Genomic DNA, 17209 nt, shown 5'->3' with positions numbered 1-17209 from the left:
AATTTCTTAGGATTTTCTGCCAAGGCAGTACATAGAACTTTACTTTCGAATTCACTGAACGCCTCTCGCACAGTCCTCCTCACACTACATTTCGCTTCGCGTAATTTTTGTTTGTCTGCAAGGCTTTGGCTATGTTTATGTTTGCTGTAAAGTTCCCTTTGCTTCCGCAGCAGTTTCCTAACTCGGCTGTTGTACCACGGTGGCTCTTTTCCATCTCTTACAATCTTGCTTGGCACATACTCATCTAACGCATATTGTACAATGATTTTGAACTTTGTCCACTGATCCTCAACACTATCTGTACTTGAGACAAAACTTTCGTGTTTAGCTGTCAGGTACTCTGAAATCTGCTTTTTGTCACTTTTGCTAAACAGAAAAATCTTCCTACCCTTTTTAATATTGCTATTTACGGCTGAAATCATCGATGCCGTAACCGCTTTATGATCGCTGATTCCCTGTTCTGTGTTAACTGTTTCAAATAGTTCCGGTCTGTTTGTCACCAGAAGGTCTAATATGTCATCGCCACGAGTCGGTTCTCTGTTTAACTGCTCAAGGTAGTTTTCAGGTAAAACACTTAAAAAAATTTCACTGGATTCTTTGCCCCTGCCACCCGTTATGAACGTTTGAGTCTCCCAGTCTATATCCGGCAAATTAAAATCTCCACCCAGAACTATAACATGGTGGGGAAATCTACTCGAAATATTTTCCAAATTATCCTTCAGGTGCTCAGCCACAACAGCTGCTGAGCCAGGGGGCCTATAGAGACATCCAATTACCATGCCTGAGCCTGCTTTAACCATGACCTTCACCCAAATCATTTCACATTTCAGATCTCCGTCAATTTCCTTCGATACTATTGCACTTCTTATCGTTATAAACACGCCTCCCCCTTCACTGTCCAGCCTGTCTCTGCGGTATACATTCCAATCTGAGTTTAGGATTTCATTACTTTTACGTCTGGTTTCAGCCCACTTTCTGTCCCTAGTACTATATGGGCATTGTGACCGTTTATTAATGAGAACAGTTCTGGGACCTTTCTATAGACGCTCCTGCAGTTTACTATTAGCACATTAATATTGTTATTCCCTGTTGCATTTTGCCTACTCCTACCTTGCCGCGTCTCAGGAGGCGTCTTGTCGGGCCTAGGGTAGGAATGCTCTAACCTAAAAAATCCACATGTCCACTCCACACGTACTCCGCTACCCTTGTAGCCACTTCTGGCGTGTAGTACACGCCTGACCTATTCAGGGGGACCCTACATTTCTCCATCCGATAGCGGAGGTCGAGAAATTTGCACCCCAGATCTCCGCAGAATCGTCTGAGCCTCTGGTTTAAGCCTTCTACTTGGCTCCAAACCAGAGGACCGCGATCGGTTCTGGGAACGATACTACAAATAGTTAGCTCTGATTCCACCCCGCGAGCGAGGCTTTCCGCCTTTACCAATTCCGCCAACCGCCTGTATGAACTGAAGATGACCTCTGAACCCAGACGGCAGGAGTCATTGGTGCCGACATGAGCAACAATTTGCAGTCGGGTGCACCCAGTGCTCTCTATCGCTGCCGGTAGGGCCTCCTCCACATCTCGGATGAGACCCCCTGGCAAGCAGACAGAGTGAACACTGGCCTTCTTCCCCGACCTTTCCGCTATTTCCCTAAGGGGCTCCATCACCTGCCTAACGCTGGAGCTCCCAATAACTAATAGACCCCTCCCCCCGTGTGCCTACTCGGACCTTGCTGAAGGAGCAGCCACATGTCCACTCACAGGCAGAGCGGGCCACACGGCCAGCCTCCACATTTATCCTCCGCCTCGTGTGCCGCGAACGCCGCTGAACCCGCCACTCCCCTTGGGGAGAGGGTGGCCCAACCGCGTCCGGTACATGCGAAGATGTCTCGACAGCAGGGACAGTGGGTGAAGCATGTAAAACCTGGGGTGTACCTTGCGACACACCAGACTCCCCACTGCCGCTACACTCCCGAGGCAGCAGCCTGAAGACTGCTGACCGCGGCCATGAACACGCTCAGCTGTTTGCGAACAGTGGCGAGCTCCTCCTGCGTCCGTACACAGCAGTCACACATCCTATCCATCCTAAGGAATCAATTTACTGAAGAGAGTTAATCAACTTTTAACTAGACTGCTAGTTCACTAAAGGCGGCTGTTTATTGACTAAACTGTGGTTGTTAGCCACTTTAAGGTAGCTCGCTGCACAGCACACGTGAAGCAGATGGCGGTTAGGACGACACTGACACTACTGGCTCTATGGCTTACTAAAGGGACTCTCTCTGACTGTATTCAAAACAAACACGAAATCTATGGAACACTATTACTAGCACTCGACAATGAAAGCTTCCTAAAAGCAAAAACACACAGAAGAAGAAGTGACAAGTAAGAAAAATACAATTAATACTTAAATTAAGGTAGCTCGCTGCACAGCAGACGTGAAGCAGACGGTGGTTAGGACGACACTGACACTACTGGCACTATGGCTGACTAAAGGGACTCTCTCTGACTGTATTCAAAACAAACGCGAAATCTATGGAACACTATTACTAGCACTCGACAATGAAAGCTTCCTAAAAGCAAAAACACACGGAAGAAGAAGTGACAAGTAAGAAAAATACAGTTAATACTTAAATTAAGGTAGCTCGCTGCACAGCAGACATGAAGCAGACGGTGGTTAGGTCGATCTTCAATGTTGTTACATTCTCCAGCATTTTCAAAGGCCTGAATTATTCTCTCCTGGTATTGTTTCCTTGCTTCCTCTGATTCTAAAGCTGTGATGTTATATTTCTGTGTCTTGAGCTGGGTTTCTTTCACTGTGTTAGATATTTTTGCCCTCACCCATGCCAAAACTAGGAAGTGATGCGTATCTATATTTGGACCTCTTAAACTCCTTTAATCCAATGAGACTGACTTGTGCATTGCATCAATTAATACATGATTGAGCCATTTTGTTGTATTTCTATCTGGTGCTGTCTATGTCCCCTTACGAATTTACTTGTGTGGGAACAATATGGAGCCTACCATCATGTTGCTAGATGTTGCAAATGGTATTAAAATAGTTCCGTTGTCATTACTTATGGCATGTAAGTCTATACATGTGTTCTCTTCCCACTTGGGCATTTAGGTCTCATATCATACACCAGGCATTCATCATATGCTCTTTCCAGAGATTCACAGAAAGCTCCTTTCACCTCATACTCTTGATTCTTCAGTTGGTGCATGAGCATTAATTATGGAGTAATTGAAGAATTTCCGTTTTATCCTAAAAATTGATAGATTTGGGTTTACTGCATTGAATCCTATTACAAAGTGCTTTAGTTGGTGGTGCACCACAAATCCTGTCCCGAACTCAGGGTTCCTTTCGCTACAGTTATAAAATAAGTTTGCCTCTTTCACCCGATTGGAGACCAGCAGCTTCATGCAGGATTATATTTTCTAAAACAGATTCTTTTTGTTATTGCATTTGTTACTTGTATTCCACAGATTCTGATGAGAGGGGTCTCTAGTATGTGGAAAGAAGTGAAATACATATATTTTATTCAAATGCAATACAATGAAAAATGATTATTGCAGCTAATTTTGGTTATAAAATAACCTACAACATTTAGAAGCCTCGAAGATAATCTACAATGGTGTAATAAGAGTTATTCAATATGTAATTATTTAATTCAATCTTAAACCACACTACATCACCCAAAAGATATTTAACACATTGTGGCACATCGCTGAACACATGTGTACCGCATATTGCCATTAACTTGTGCCTTATCCTCACCAAATATCATCCTGTTTTATATATGTAAAGATTACTTCTGTACTGTATCTGACATATCCTATTTTGTTGAGTCAAATGGTCAAAGGATGAATAAATATACAAATAAATAAATGATACAAGTTATGGCCTCACTCTGATCTTCCTTGTAGCCTACAGTTACACTGTTGCTAACCTGTAACCATCAACTACATTGAAATTATTATTTAGTTGTTTGCATGGTTTATAACATCTTCCTCCGGCACAATTTGAAGACAGAGCCCAGCTCAGTTGGCAAAAATGGGAATAGTCTATTTCTGTATGCAATCATGAAGCTTCAATTATCATTTGCTTCATGGATATGGTAATATATTTTGCTATAAAAAGGAAGAGGAAGAAGAGTTGTCAAGGAGAAAAATTTTCAGTTTGTTTTCAAATTTTACTTTGCTATCTGACAGACATTTTGTGTCACTGGGTAAGTGATCACAAAAATTCTTTTCGCTTCTGGTACTGTAATTATCCACATCACTGTTCCTGCTGAAATGTAGTGGATTATTTAGAATAAATTTCATGAGGGAATAAATATATTGTGAAGCAATAGTCAGAATACCCAACTCCTTAAACAAATATCTACAAGATGATTGTGGGTGACATCACATATTACTCTTACAACCTGTTGTTGAGCAATGGAGACTTACTTTCTTAAAGATGAGTCACCCCAGAACATTATTCCATATGACATTATTGCATGAAAGATATGCAAAATATATCAGCTTACTGATTTCTCTCTTCCCAAGTTTTGCAATAATCCTAAGAGCAAATGTGACTGAACTAAGTTGTTTTAGGAGTTTCAAAATGTGCTTTTTCCAGTTTTAATTCTCATTTATATGGACACCTAAGAATTTTGAAGTTTCCACTCTATTTACTACAGTACTTCCCCACCACTTGTTACACGTATTATTGGTGTAGTATCCCTAGGTGTGCAGAACTGAATATGCTGTGTCTTTTCACCATTTCTTCTGTTTCTGTATGTCTGCTTGGACTTATTACAATACTAACATCATCTGCACAAGGAATCAATTCTGCTTGTTGTGTATTAGATGGAAGATCATTTACATATAAGAGGAACAATAGTGGGCCTAATGTTGAGTCTTGTTGAATCTCGTAATCTCCCCAATCAGATGAATCTTGCCTGCTTACATTGGCTGAATGATTAACTCACTGCCATGAATCTCATTGTTGTGACTCACCGATCTTTCAAAGTGCTGCCGGACAGTTACATGTGTCCTCTACATGTGGCGCTGTCTGCAGCCATGCAGCAGCAGCACCACCTAAGCGGCCAGCCAGGCAGCGGCCGCTGGACTTGGACTCAGTTATGATTTGACTGTTAACGTGTACACACGTCTTACTCTTTTTACTTGATTGGTGACTTTCATGTATTGCGTCTTCCTTGAAATATATTTGCTCAACTTGACGTTATAACAATTGGCGACTAGGATGGGATTTTTCTTTTCCATCGTTGACTCACATGCTTCCATTGCTACTTTAGAGCAACTATTGCAAGATCTTATAGAACAGCAAACGCTTCTCACAAATGCGATTCATGATTTCGTCGCAGCATCAAATGCAGGGTGTCTCTCGTCATTCTCTCTACCTACTTTTCCTCCTTACGACGAGACGGCGGAAGACTGGTCTGATTACAAAAAACGTCTTCGACAGCACTTCTTGGCATTTCATGTTGCAGACAAACAAACATGTAAGTCTCCGTTCCTTTCATGGATTTCACCTCAAATGTATCGGTTGTTGTCGCTATTGGCTCCTTTGAAAGATGCTGCGTCTTTGTACTTTGCTGAAATGTGCTCACTTATGTCCATCTATTTTCAAAAGCAAATGAATGTGGTAGCATCTCGTGTTGCCTTTTATTGTTGTCAAAAACAACCAAATCAATCCTATCACGCTTGGGCTGCTGAAATTCACGGCCTCAGTAGAAAGTGTCAATTTGTTACTGAAGTTCACAAAGAATCCTACGCCGATTCCATGGTACGGGATGCTATTACCCAATCGGCGCCCAACAAAGAAGTTGGGCAACGTGCCATTCAGTTGGCAAATCTGACTCTAGATGAAGTCCTATCCATCGCTCAGTCTTTTGAAATTACTCGCGCTGCTGGAGCGCAAATAAAGGCATGGGGCGACGTCGGGGAAATACAACCTCTGTGCGATGTTGACGAAGCGTGTGGCGTGTCTCCGCCAGCCGACGTGGCTGCAGTATGCTCCCAAGTGCAGCCGCGGCCTAAGTGCAAACAAACCTCTAAGAAACTGCAGCAAAACCCACAGCAACTTCCTTCATGTCCGCAGTGTTTTACGAAACATTCACGAAAAGATTGTCCACAACGTTGGGCTGTATGTCACAAATGCAAAAAATAAAAAAATAATAAAATAAAAGGGTCATGTGTCACCCGTTTGCAGATCCGACCGCATACATGATGTTCATGAACATGACACTGATTCTGTGTTGTCTGTCAATTGTACTTCTTCCCTTTCAGGAAGTTATTCCTCACTGTCCAAATACTTGCTCAAGATGTTCGCATGCAGGTGGATACTGGTTCTGCTGCCACTATCATCAATTCTCAGACGTATCTTCAGTTGGGTTCTCCAATCCTGTCACCTGTCACTAGGCAATTACGGACTTACAACAAACAGAAGATTTCTCTCTTGGGACAATTTGATGCTGAGGTATCTTACAAATCTGTCGTTCGCACTGTTCCCATATTTGTGGTCGACCATAGTAACGCGGAGAATCTTTTTGGTTTCGATGCCTTTCATGTTTTTGGGTTCTCCATAGATGACTCTGTCAATATCGTCTCTGATGCTATTCCTTATGCTCAACTGGATTCCTTGTCGACGACATTTTCGTCCCTTTCTTCTCCTGGGTTAGGCCATGCAAACAGCTTTGAAGCTCATATCAAGCTAAAACCCACTGCTCGGCCTAAGTTTTTTCGGGCTCGGCCCATTCTTGTGGCCCTTCGTGATCAGGTCAAATGGGAGCTGGATCGGCTCACTGCTTCAGGGGTCTTGCTTCCTGTCACTTCCAGTGAGTGGTCCTCTCCTGTTGTTGTTGCTAAGCCAAATGGCCATATTCGTCTCTGTGGCGATTTCAAAGCCACTGTAAATGCTCATTGCCTTATCGACACTTACCCTATGCCTCGACCTGGAGAATTGTTCGCTAAACTTGCTAGAGGCCAGTATTTTTCTAAACTTGACCTGTCAGAAGCTTATCATCAACTTCCTCTCGAGGTGCTTCCCGGCAGTTTCTGGTCCTTAACACGCCTTTTGGCCTCTATCAATACCAAAGATTGCCATTCGGGGTTGCCAGCACCCCTGCTCTCTTTCAGCGATTCTTGGAACAATTATTGCTCACTTCCCCTGGGTGTATAAATTACCAGGACGACATTGTTGTCATTGGCTCCACCACTGACGAACATCTTCAAAATCTCCGCACACCTTTTCATGTCTTACAGACTGCCGGTCTTAAGTGTAAACTTCAGAACTAAAAATTATTTCAGGCATCTATCATGTCCTTGGGGTTTCAATGCTCTCGGGATGGTATCCGTCTGCTTCAGCAAACTGTCGCTGCAATCGATACCCTTCCTCGCCCTACATCTGTTAAGGAACTGCAGGCCATCTTGGGGAAAATAGCATACTATCACAAATTTTTACCGTCTGCTGCTTCGGTGGCTCAGCCGTTGTATCGCCTGTTGCATAAAAACGTGCCTTTTCACTGGTCCGCGTCATGCGATGCGGCTTTCCAGAAATTGAAGACTATGCTGAAACAGGCCCGTGCCTGGCAACTTATCGACCTGGCCAACATCTTGTTCTTGGCACGGACGCCTCTCAATATGGGGTCGGTGCAGTCCTTGCGGACCGTTTTTCTGACGGTTTTGAACAACCCATTGCTTATGCCTCCAAAACGCTCACGGATGCCCAACAAAAGTATTCTCAAATTGAAAAAGAAGCTTTGGCCATTATTTATGCTCTTCATAAGTTTGGTGTTTTCCTCTATGGATCCAAATTTCATCTTGTTACAGATCACAAACCACTTCTTTCCTCGTTTCATCCATCAAAGTCACTTCCCGACAAGGCTGCACACCGCCTCCAGCGTTGGGCTCTTTACTTGTCTCGTTTCAATTATGAGATTCATTTCCGGCTGACGGCTCAACATGCGAATGCTGATGCACTGTCTCGCCTTCCCGTGGGTCCTGATCAGGAATTCGATAGGGACGAACTTTTGTGTTTCCACCTGGATGTTGCCGAGCAGCGGGTTGTGGATGGGTTCCCCATCACCAGGGACCGGCTGGCGGCTGCTACGGGTTCTGACCCTACCCTCTCCCGGGTTTTACGCTGTATTAAGAAGGGTTGGCCAGATCGTCTGTCCGCTAAGACTTCTCATCCATTGCGGAACTACTACGCTTTGCATTACCAGCTCACAGCTAGGGATGGTGTTATCCTCCTTTCCACCGAAAATGCTTCACCACGTGTTGTGGTACCTGCGTCTTTGCGTGCTTCGGTCTTGCACCTCCTTCACCAAGGGCACTGGGGTGTCTCTCACACAAAATCTCTGGTGTGCTGTCATGTGTACTGGCGCGGCATCCACTCTGAAATCACACATATGGTCGCTGCCTGCGGCCCTTGTGCGTCACAGGCCACCGCCCAAAAGTCATCTTTGTCACCATGGCCTTCGCCCTGGGAGCGTATTCATGCTGACTTCGCGGGACCCTTTTTAGGTATTTATTGGCTTCTCGTTATTGATGCCTACTCTAACTTTCCTTTCATTGTCCCTTGCACGTCGCCTACCACCGCGGCAACCACCAATGCTCTGGCTCACTTCTTCTCTTTGGAAGGCCTTCCCTCTACTCTTGTTACTGATAATGGTCCGCAATTTGCCTCTTCTGATTTTGCAGATTTTTGTGCCTGTCACGGCGTCATGCATGTAACGGCCCCTCCGTTCCATCCACAGTCAAACGGTGAGGCTGAACAACTGGTCCGCACATTTAAGGCTCAGATGAGGAAACTCCTGACTTCTTCTGCTAATAATTCACTTCTCCAATTTCTGGTTTCTTGCCGTTTCAACCCCATGGGCGACCACAGCCTGGCTGAGCTCTTACATGGCCGACAGCCCCGCACGCTACTTCATCTTCTGCGGACTTCCACCTCACAGCCGCAGGTGCCATCGCTTGGCCGGTTCACCGCCGACGACCCTGTATGGGTATGGGGATATGGCTGGCAGCCAAAATGGAGTCCTGGCTGCATCTTATGACACCATGGCCGACGCTTGTATGAAATCCAGACGGACACGGGTGTTGCAGTTGCTCATTCGGACCAGCTTTGGTCTCGTGTGTCGGCAACGCCTGTTCCGGATGCCGCTACACCACCTTCGACTCTACGTGATGCTTGGGATACTGGAATCTCTCATTACTCACAACGCAGTCCTCTCACCATCATATCGGTGCCAGCACAAGAACTGATGCCACCACGAGACGTGCCCATGCAGGAATCAGACGACCATCATCTGTCGGAGCAACTCTACTCGCTTCCTTCTCCTACGGACGTGGACACATCGCCCATGTCTCCTTTATAACAACCTGACTTGCTGCTGGTGCACGGGGCCCCAGCAGATTCGACCCCCACGTCTCCTGTCATCTCGACCCGTTATCATCGGGGACAGTTCCGTCCGTACGGGAAGCCTCCTCCTCGAGACTTAACGGCCAGTCAAACAACACCTATGGACATTAGCAATCTACGGGCCAAATCCATCAAGACCTGTGCAAAAAAATTCAAAGGGGGGAAAAGTGTTGTGACTCGCCGATCTTTCAAAGTGCTGCCGCGCAGTTACGCCCGTCCTCTACATGTTGCGCTGTCTGCCAGCCATGCAGCAACAGCGCCACCTAAGCGGCCAGCCAGCCAGCGGCCGCTAGACTTGGACTCAGTTATGATTTGACTGTTAAAGTGTACACACGTCTTACTCTTTTTTACTTGATCGGTGACTTTCATGTATTGTGTCTTCCTTGAAATATATTTGTTCAACTTGATGTTATAACACTCATAGTGTGTGAAAACAAACATCAACAAAAAGAATTGCCTTTATAAATGTCGCAGACTGGAGATAAGTTTTGGCCTTCGTCCAGTAAGTGAACTCGGTCCAGAAATCCATTCTGTTGTGTAATAGTAAACATGGATCAACAGAATGAGGTTCACTGTTGATCTAAATTGCAAAAATCTTGCTTGGCAACACTCATAAAATTAGTTGTCAACACTATAATTGCACTTTGACCACAGGTATTAATCTTACCTCGCAGATAGGCAGCATATATTATCAGTTACTGCAGCCAACAAAGTAAGCACAAGGAAAGATGCTGCTGTTGACATTAATTTATAGAAGATAGGAACCAATCGTGATGGAAAAGTTTGAAAGTGTGTTATGACAGTATAAAGAAAAGGACCAAAGAAGTTGAACTGCTTACACAGAGGTGGTAATCTTGCCAGGCCTACTGTTATGGAAAGTGGACAGAAGCTAATTGCATCCCTGAAGCCACAATTTATTCCTATTTCTGTTCATGCAGTAATTATTCTAATCTCATCCTCACGATCCCATTGTGAGTCATTCTTATGGGGTTGTACTATATGCCGAGAGTCATCATTTAAAGCTGGTTCCCAAAACTTTGTTAAAAGACTTTCTCAGTATAGTTTATGTCTTATTTTCAAGAGTTTGCGACCTCAGTTCAGTATCTCTGTCATTCTCCCATGGATCAAATAAACCTGTGGCCATTCATGCTGCCCTTCTCTGCATATGTTCAATATCCCCTGTGGTACACGTCCCACACACTTGAGCAATAGTTTACAACTAGTTGTCCAAGTTATCTGTAAGCAATCTCCTTTGTAGACAGATTGCAGTTCCCCAGTATACTACCAATAAACCAAAGTCTACACCTAGTTTACCCACAGTTGAGAAAATGTGATCATTCCATTTCATGTCCCTAAAAATGGTTACATCCAGGTATTTGTATGAGTTGGCCAATTCCAACAATGACTCACTGATATTATAGTCATACAATAATACATTTTTCCGTTTAGTAAAGTGCAAAATTTTATATTTTTGAACATTTAAAGCAAGTTGCCAATCTTTGCACCACTTCGAAATCTTATCAAGATCCGACTGTTCAATATTCATGTGACTTCTTTCAGACTGTACTTCATCATAGACAACAAAATCATCTGCAAAAAGTGTGAGGTTACTGTTAATATCGTCTGCGAGGTCATCGATATACAACATGAACAGCAAGGATCCCAACACACATCGCTGGGTCACAACCAAATTTACTTCTACATCAGACAGTGCCTCTCCATCCATGATAACATGCTGTGTTTCCCCTACCAAAAAGTCCTCAATCCAGACACAAATGTCATTTGGTTCCCCATATGATCATACTTTTGACAATAAACTTAGGTGTGGCACTGAGTCAAATGCATTTGGAAATCAAGAAATATTCCACATACCTGACTACCTTAACCAAAGCTTTCACTATGTCATGTGAGAAAAATGCAAATTGAGAAATTTGTTAACATTGAGTATAGATTTAAGTGTCAGGAAGTCGTTTCTGAAAGTATTTGAATGGAGTGTAGCCATGTATGGAAGTGAAACATGGACGATAAATAGTTTAGACAAGAAGAGAGCAGAAGCTTTCGAAATAAGGTGCTACAGAAGAATGCTGAAGATTAGATGGGTAGATCACCTAACTAATGATGAGGTATTGAACAGAATTTGAGAGAAGAGAAATTTGTGGCCCAAGTTGACTAGAAGAAGGGATCGGTTGGTAGGGCATATTCTGAGGCATCAAGGGATCACCAATTTAGTATTGGAGGGCAGCGTGGAATGTAGTCGAATTAAATCGGGTGATGCTGCGGGAATTAGATTAGGAAATGAGATACTTAAAGTAGTAAATGAGTATTGCTATTTGGGAAGCAAAATAACTGATGATGGTCGAAGTAGAGAGGATATAAAATGTAGACTGACAATGGCAAGGAAAGCATTTATAAAGAAGAGAAATTTGTTAACATTGAGTATAGATTTAAGTGCCAGGAAGTCATTTCTGAAAGTATTTGTATGGAGTGTAGCCATGTATTTAGACAAGAAGAGAATAGAAGCTTTCAAAATGTGGTGCTACAGAAGAATGCTGAAGATTAGATGGGTAGATTACATAACTAATGAGGAGGTATTGAATAAAATTGGAGAGAAGAGAAATTTGTGGCACAAGTTGACTAGAAGAAGGGATCGGTTGGTAGGGTATGTTCTGAGGCATCAAGGGATCACCAATTTAGTATTGGAGGGCAGTGTGGAGGGTAAAAATTGCAGAGGGAGACCAAGAGATGAATACACTAAACATATTCAGAAGGATGTAGGTTGCGGTAGGCACTGGGAGATCAAGAACCTTGCACAGGATAGAGTAACATGGAGAGCTGCATCAAACCAGTCTCTGGACTGAAGACCACATCAACAACAACAACAACAATGTGTTTCACTTGATCAATGTTTTCTGAGTCCATGATAGCTGCCATTGAGGAGGTCATTCTCTTCCAGATACTTCATTATATTTGAGCTCAAAATATGTTCTAAGATTCTACAACAGATCAATATCAAGGATATTGGATGTTAGTTTTGTGAATCACTTTGACTACCCTTCTTGTAGACGGGGTGACCTATGCTTTTTTCCAGTAATTGAGCACCATTTTTTGTTCAAGGGATGTATCTAGATTATAGTTAGAATAGGGACTAGCTCAGTTGCAAATTTAATGTAGAGTCTGATAGAGATTCCATAGGCCCGGAATCTTTGTTCAGTTTTAATGATCTCAGCTGTTTCGCCATACTAATGACATTAATACTTATTTCATTCCTCTTTTCAATGGTACAAGGATTAAATTGGGGCATTTATCCTGGGTTTTTCTTTGTACAGGAGCATCTGAAAATGGAGTTAAGAATTTCAGCTTTTGCTTCACTACCCTCAATTTCAGTTTCTGTCTCATTCACTAGGGACTGAACACTACCTTTGGTGCCACAAACAGCCTTTACATATGACAGAATTTCTTTGGGTTTTGTAAAATATCATTTGGCAATATTCTGCTACAGTAGTCACTGAATGCATCACACATCGCTCTCTTAACAGAAAAATGCATTTCATTCAGCATCTCTCTATGCTGTGCTTTCCACCTATTATGCAGCTATCTCTGTTTCTTTAGAAGTTTCTTTACAATGACTGTAAGCGAGGATCCCTCCCATTATGGACTGTTCTACTGGGTACATATCTATCCAGTGCATGGTCAACTATTCTTTTAAACGTGAGCCACAGTTCCTTTACATGCTCCTGCCTGTACTGAAATCTTCGAGAAATGACACTACTGATTTTTTTATCTAGCTTACTGAACATATATCTTTCTGCTTGTTTTAGTTGTACTTTGTGAATCATTGCTACCACAACTATGTCATGGTAACTGAACACAGTTTTGATGTGGACATACTCAAAGAGATCAGGTGTATTTGTTGCCATAAGATCAAATATATTCTCGTCGTGAATGGGGTTCCTAATTATATGTTCTAGGTAGTTTTCAGTGAAGGCATTTAGTAATGTTTCACATGATGTATTATAACACCTACCACTAACAAAACAAAAGTCACCACTGATGATTACAGTATCACTGGGGAACTTACTTACAAGTGAACTTCAATTTATCTAGGAGAATACTGTGAGTCAAACAGTCACAATGCCTTGGATGGGTCACAGATAATACCAACAACCACTATTTTATTATTTAATGCTAGTAAAATTTGATGAGTGAACATGTAAATGGGATTCTCATTAGAGCAACTCTTCTGAAACCCAAACTGTGGTATGCTGAGGAGATACTATTCTAGAACACACCACCTTTTCAAAGATTTTGGAAAATGGACAAATAACTGATGCAATAACCCGAAAATGTAAATGTATTTTCGTACTGAGCATGATATTCTACGTCCTGTATAAATGATTATCAATAAAATACTGATTGAGGCTGCTGGGTAAAGCACGACAGTATTTATAGTTTGTATACTCTATTACATGTAAATGATGTGATAAATGTGTTCCCCAAAGTGTACTGCATGTATGCAAATTATTATTTACTTGTTCACAGAGCATGCATAAAGCCAACGAATTAGTTCACTGTAAAATGTTAATTTACATTTATTATATTATTTTGTAGAACTGCGTTATGCGTATGCAGTATGGTATTCTGGCGATTCCTATACCGCACGGGTGATAGATCCAAATGGACGATAATAAACTAAACTTAATGGTGCGGGCATGGGTCTAGTGTTAACGTGACTATTGCAATGCGTTTCGTAACACGTAAATAATGGCGCTAAAATGCCACAATGTGACATGTCTCTCTCTAAACCTAGGGATGCGCAGTGCTGCTAGAGTCAAGATGCAAAACTAATGTAAACAAGGGACAGTTGAACGAACAGTCTAGTGCTTAAAAAGAGGTGCTAATGACACTGTGAACCGGTTAGCTTCTAATTACATAACATACTTTTGAAAAAAATGGGCTCCAATGGTGAAACCTGGTGTGATAGATACTATAGATACTTTATTTTAACCTTCGGGGAGAGATGATGACAAGTTAACAATGTGAAAACCTATTTTCTTATATTTTATTAATTTCATCGCAGTTATTTTGCTATGAATGACGTCGTAATGTCAGTTGTCAAACCATAAGTAGTGTGAATACTTCACTGGAGTATGACGCCGAAAACTCTATCTAGAAGCTCAAGATACAAGCTTGCAAATAATGTAATTCTATAGCTGCGCCCGTGTCACAGGAAATAAACTTAAATATCTACAGAACATAAAGCTAAAGCAAGCAGATCGATTGTCATTTGTCATTCGAAGCGAGCTGAATATTGCTTATGAATTCTGCGCAAATGTGTCACCTTATCTCTGTTCTTTGACGGGGACGATTGTACACTTCTTACATAAAAACACGACATTATTAAATGTAGAGTACATGTGAAATTACCTATTCTCTGCCCCACAGGCGTAGCAAACGGATTACCTCCGAAGAACGACATGTTTCACTGACAAATGAATCATGTGACGTAGCTCACGCCCTCACAGCAAAAGTCAATGGGAGAGAAACGTCACTGTGTGTACATTAAAGTAACCTCAAAATGGAGTGTGTTGCGATGAGACTATAAAATAGTGTTTGTGTATGGTAACATTCCTATTTTCGTATGATGTGTGATTTCATAAAGAAGCGGTGCAGAACAACTGTTCTATGTTGTTTCGACTACACACCATGGAAAATGTGTCGAAAATTTTTATATTTTCGTCATGCAGTGCGCACTGTTCACCAACCAAATAAAATTCTTGAGGACAATAAACACTTCTCAAGTTGCTAGAATGTAATGAAGTTCCATATTTTTGAGTGCAGAGTAGTTTGGTAAAGCTGGGAAGGAGAAAGGAATGAGAGAGAGAGCAACGTGATCATGATAGTTCTCGGTAAACAACGTAAATGTTTGTTTAGTTTGAGTCATAAATATGACGAAAATTTTATATTGATTAAAACTGTGGTCTTCTATTAGAGAAAAATATTTTTATTGGAATACTCGCTAATGATGCACGTGAAATATCCCTTTTGATGTGCGCATAGAGCAAGCTGGGTGCACGAGGATGTGACTAGTTTACCGTTGTTCAATACTTGCGCGTTATATTTATTTTCGTGACGTTTGTTGGTACTATGAAGTCATTTAGATAATACTTCACCTAAATTACCTAAGTCGTTAATACATATGTGTGTGTGTATGTTTGTGAGAGAGAGAGAGAGAATTTCAGATACCAGTAGCCGATATGTTGAACATCACAAAGGAACGACAAATATTTGTTCATTGCTCTTCATGAAATTATCAACAGTTTTGCGGAATCACTGCAGCTGAATTTCAGTACGATTCCTCCAACAAAGCGTTGGTTAATTTTCTTTCTCATTTTCATCTGAGAAAGTGCTCCATTTCCAACGACTTGTTGTGAGCAAATGTGAGTACTTTAAAAAGTAGGGGCCCTTCATTTCCAACGACTTGTTGTGAGCAAATGTGAGTACTTTAAAAAGTAGGGGCCCTTCATCCCTTCTGTTTTAATAACATCTGTACTACTAGCAGTTGAGAACAATGAATTTAATGTCAGTTTATTACTATGAAGGAACATGTACAGCAATGTTACAATTACATTAAAGAGATCAAAAAAATCATATTTCAACATGTAATTAGTGTTACACTGTTTTAATAAACATATTTTCTGCTGCTTGAGGTGCCATAATTAAAGAATATATACAAAAGGATCTTCTATGAACATCTTTTGGTTTGTGGATGACCCTGTTCTACTTTCTCTGACAACAGAATGTCAACAAACCATGTATAAATTCCATAAAAAAATAAGACTTTTGTTGAGGTATATAACCCATGTGGGAGAATGAAGTCAGTGGAAGTACCCACATTGACTATGTATTTGGAGCAGGAGTGGTAAAAGGATGAGTCAGCAATTTTGAGGATTGGATGAACAACTGAATATCTACACCCCCATTTATGCTCTGCAAACACACAATGAAGTGTGTTCTCTTCATACCATTTATTAGGGTTTCTTCCTATTCCACTATCACATGGAGCATGGGAAGAATGGCAGCTTAAACATTCTGCATGCACTTATATTAATCTAATCTTGTCTTTGCAGTTCCTACAGGAACGATATTTAGTGTTGCAGTATATTCCTCACTTAAATCTTGTTATGCAAACATCGTAAGTATGCTTTCTTAGGATAGATTGCATCTTATTTCAAAGTGTCTGCCATTTTAAGTGTTTCATTATCTCTGTGAGGCTTTTCCACAAGTCAAACAAAGCTGTAATCATTCATGCTGCCCTTCTTTGTATATGTTCCATATCTTATCTTGCTCTATTTGTTAGAGGATGCATACACTTGAGTAACATCCTGCAATTGGTCACACGAGTGTTTTGTAAGCAATTCCTTATCTAGACTGACTAAATCTCAGAAGGCTATCCTACCAATGAACTGAAGCTTGCCACCTCCTTTACTGTTGCCTAAGCCTATGTGATGCTTTCATTTTGTATCCTCAGAATCTGTTATTACCGTTGCCTAAGTCTATGTGATGATTTCATTTTGTATCCTCAGAATCTGTTATATCCAAGTATTTGAGTTAACTGACTTCATTGTGGCTAATTGATAGCGATATCGTAATCATAGGATACCAAATTTTTGCATTTGGTGAAGTCCAATATTACATTTCTAAACTGTGAAAGTAAGCCGGTAATCTTTGCACCACTTTGAAATCTTTATTAAGATTTGGCTGAATATCTTTGCAGCTTTT

General features: G+C 41.6%; 1 protein-coding gene across 2 annotated transcripts in view; it reads right to left on the bottom strand.

The window, feature by feature from the left end:
* Nucleotides 1–14975, bottom strand: part of LOC126473264 (TOM1-like protein 2) — a 127274-nt gene extending 112299 nt beyond the window's left edge. For both annotated transcript variants that reach the window (XM_050100215.1, XM_050100216.1), the window contains exon 1: nt 14855–14975. In XM_050100215.1, coding sequence (XP_049956172.1) covers nt 14855–14906 — 52 coding nt within the window. In that variant the 5' untranslated portion in view covers nt 14907–14975. The remainder of the gene's footprint in view (nt 1–14854) is intronic.
* Between the last annotated feature and the right edge of the window lie 2234 nt (nt 14976–17209).

This window comes from Schistocerca serialis, chromosome 4 (genome assembly GCF_023864345.2).
Source record: "Schistocerca serialis cubense isolate TAMUIC-IGC-003099 chromosome 4, iqSchSeri2.2, whole genome shotgun sequence".
NCBI classification, from domain to species: Eukaryota; Metazoa; Arthropoda; class Insecta; order Orthoptera; family Acrididae; genus Schistocerca; species Schistocerca serialis.
The sequence above is the reverse complement of the archived record's forward strand: the minus strand, read 5'-3'. Positions and strand labels throughout refer to the sequence as shown.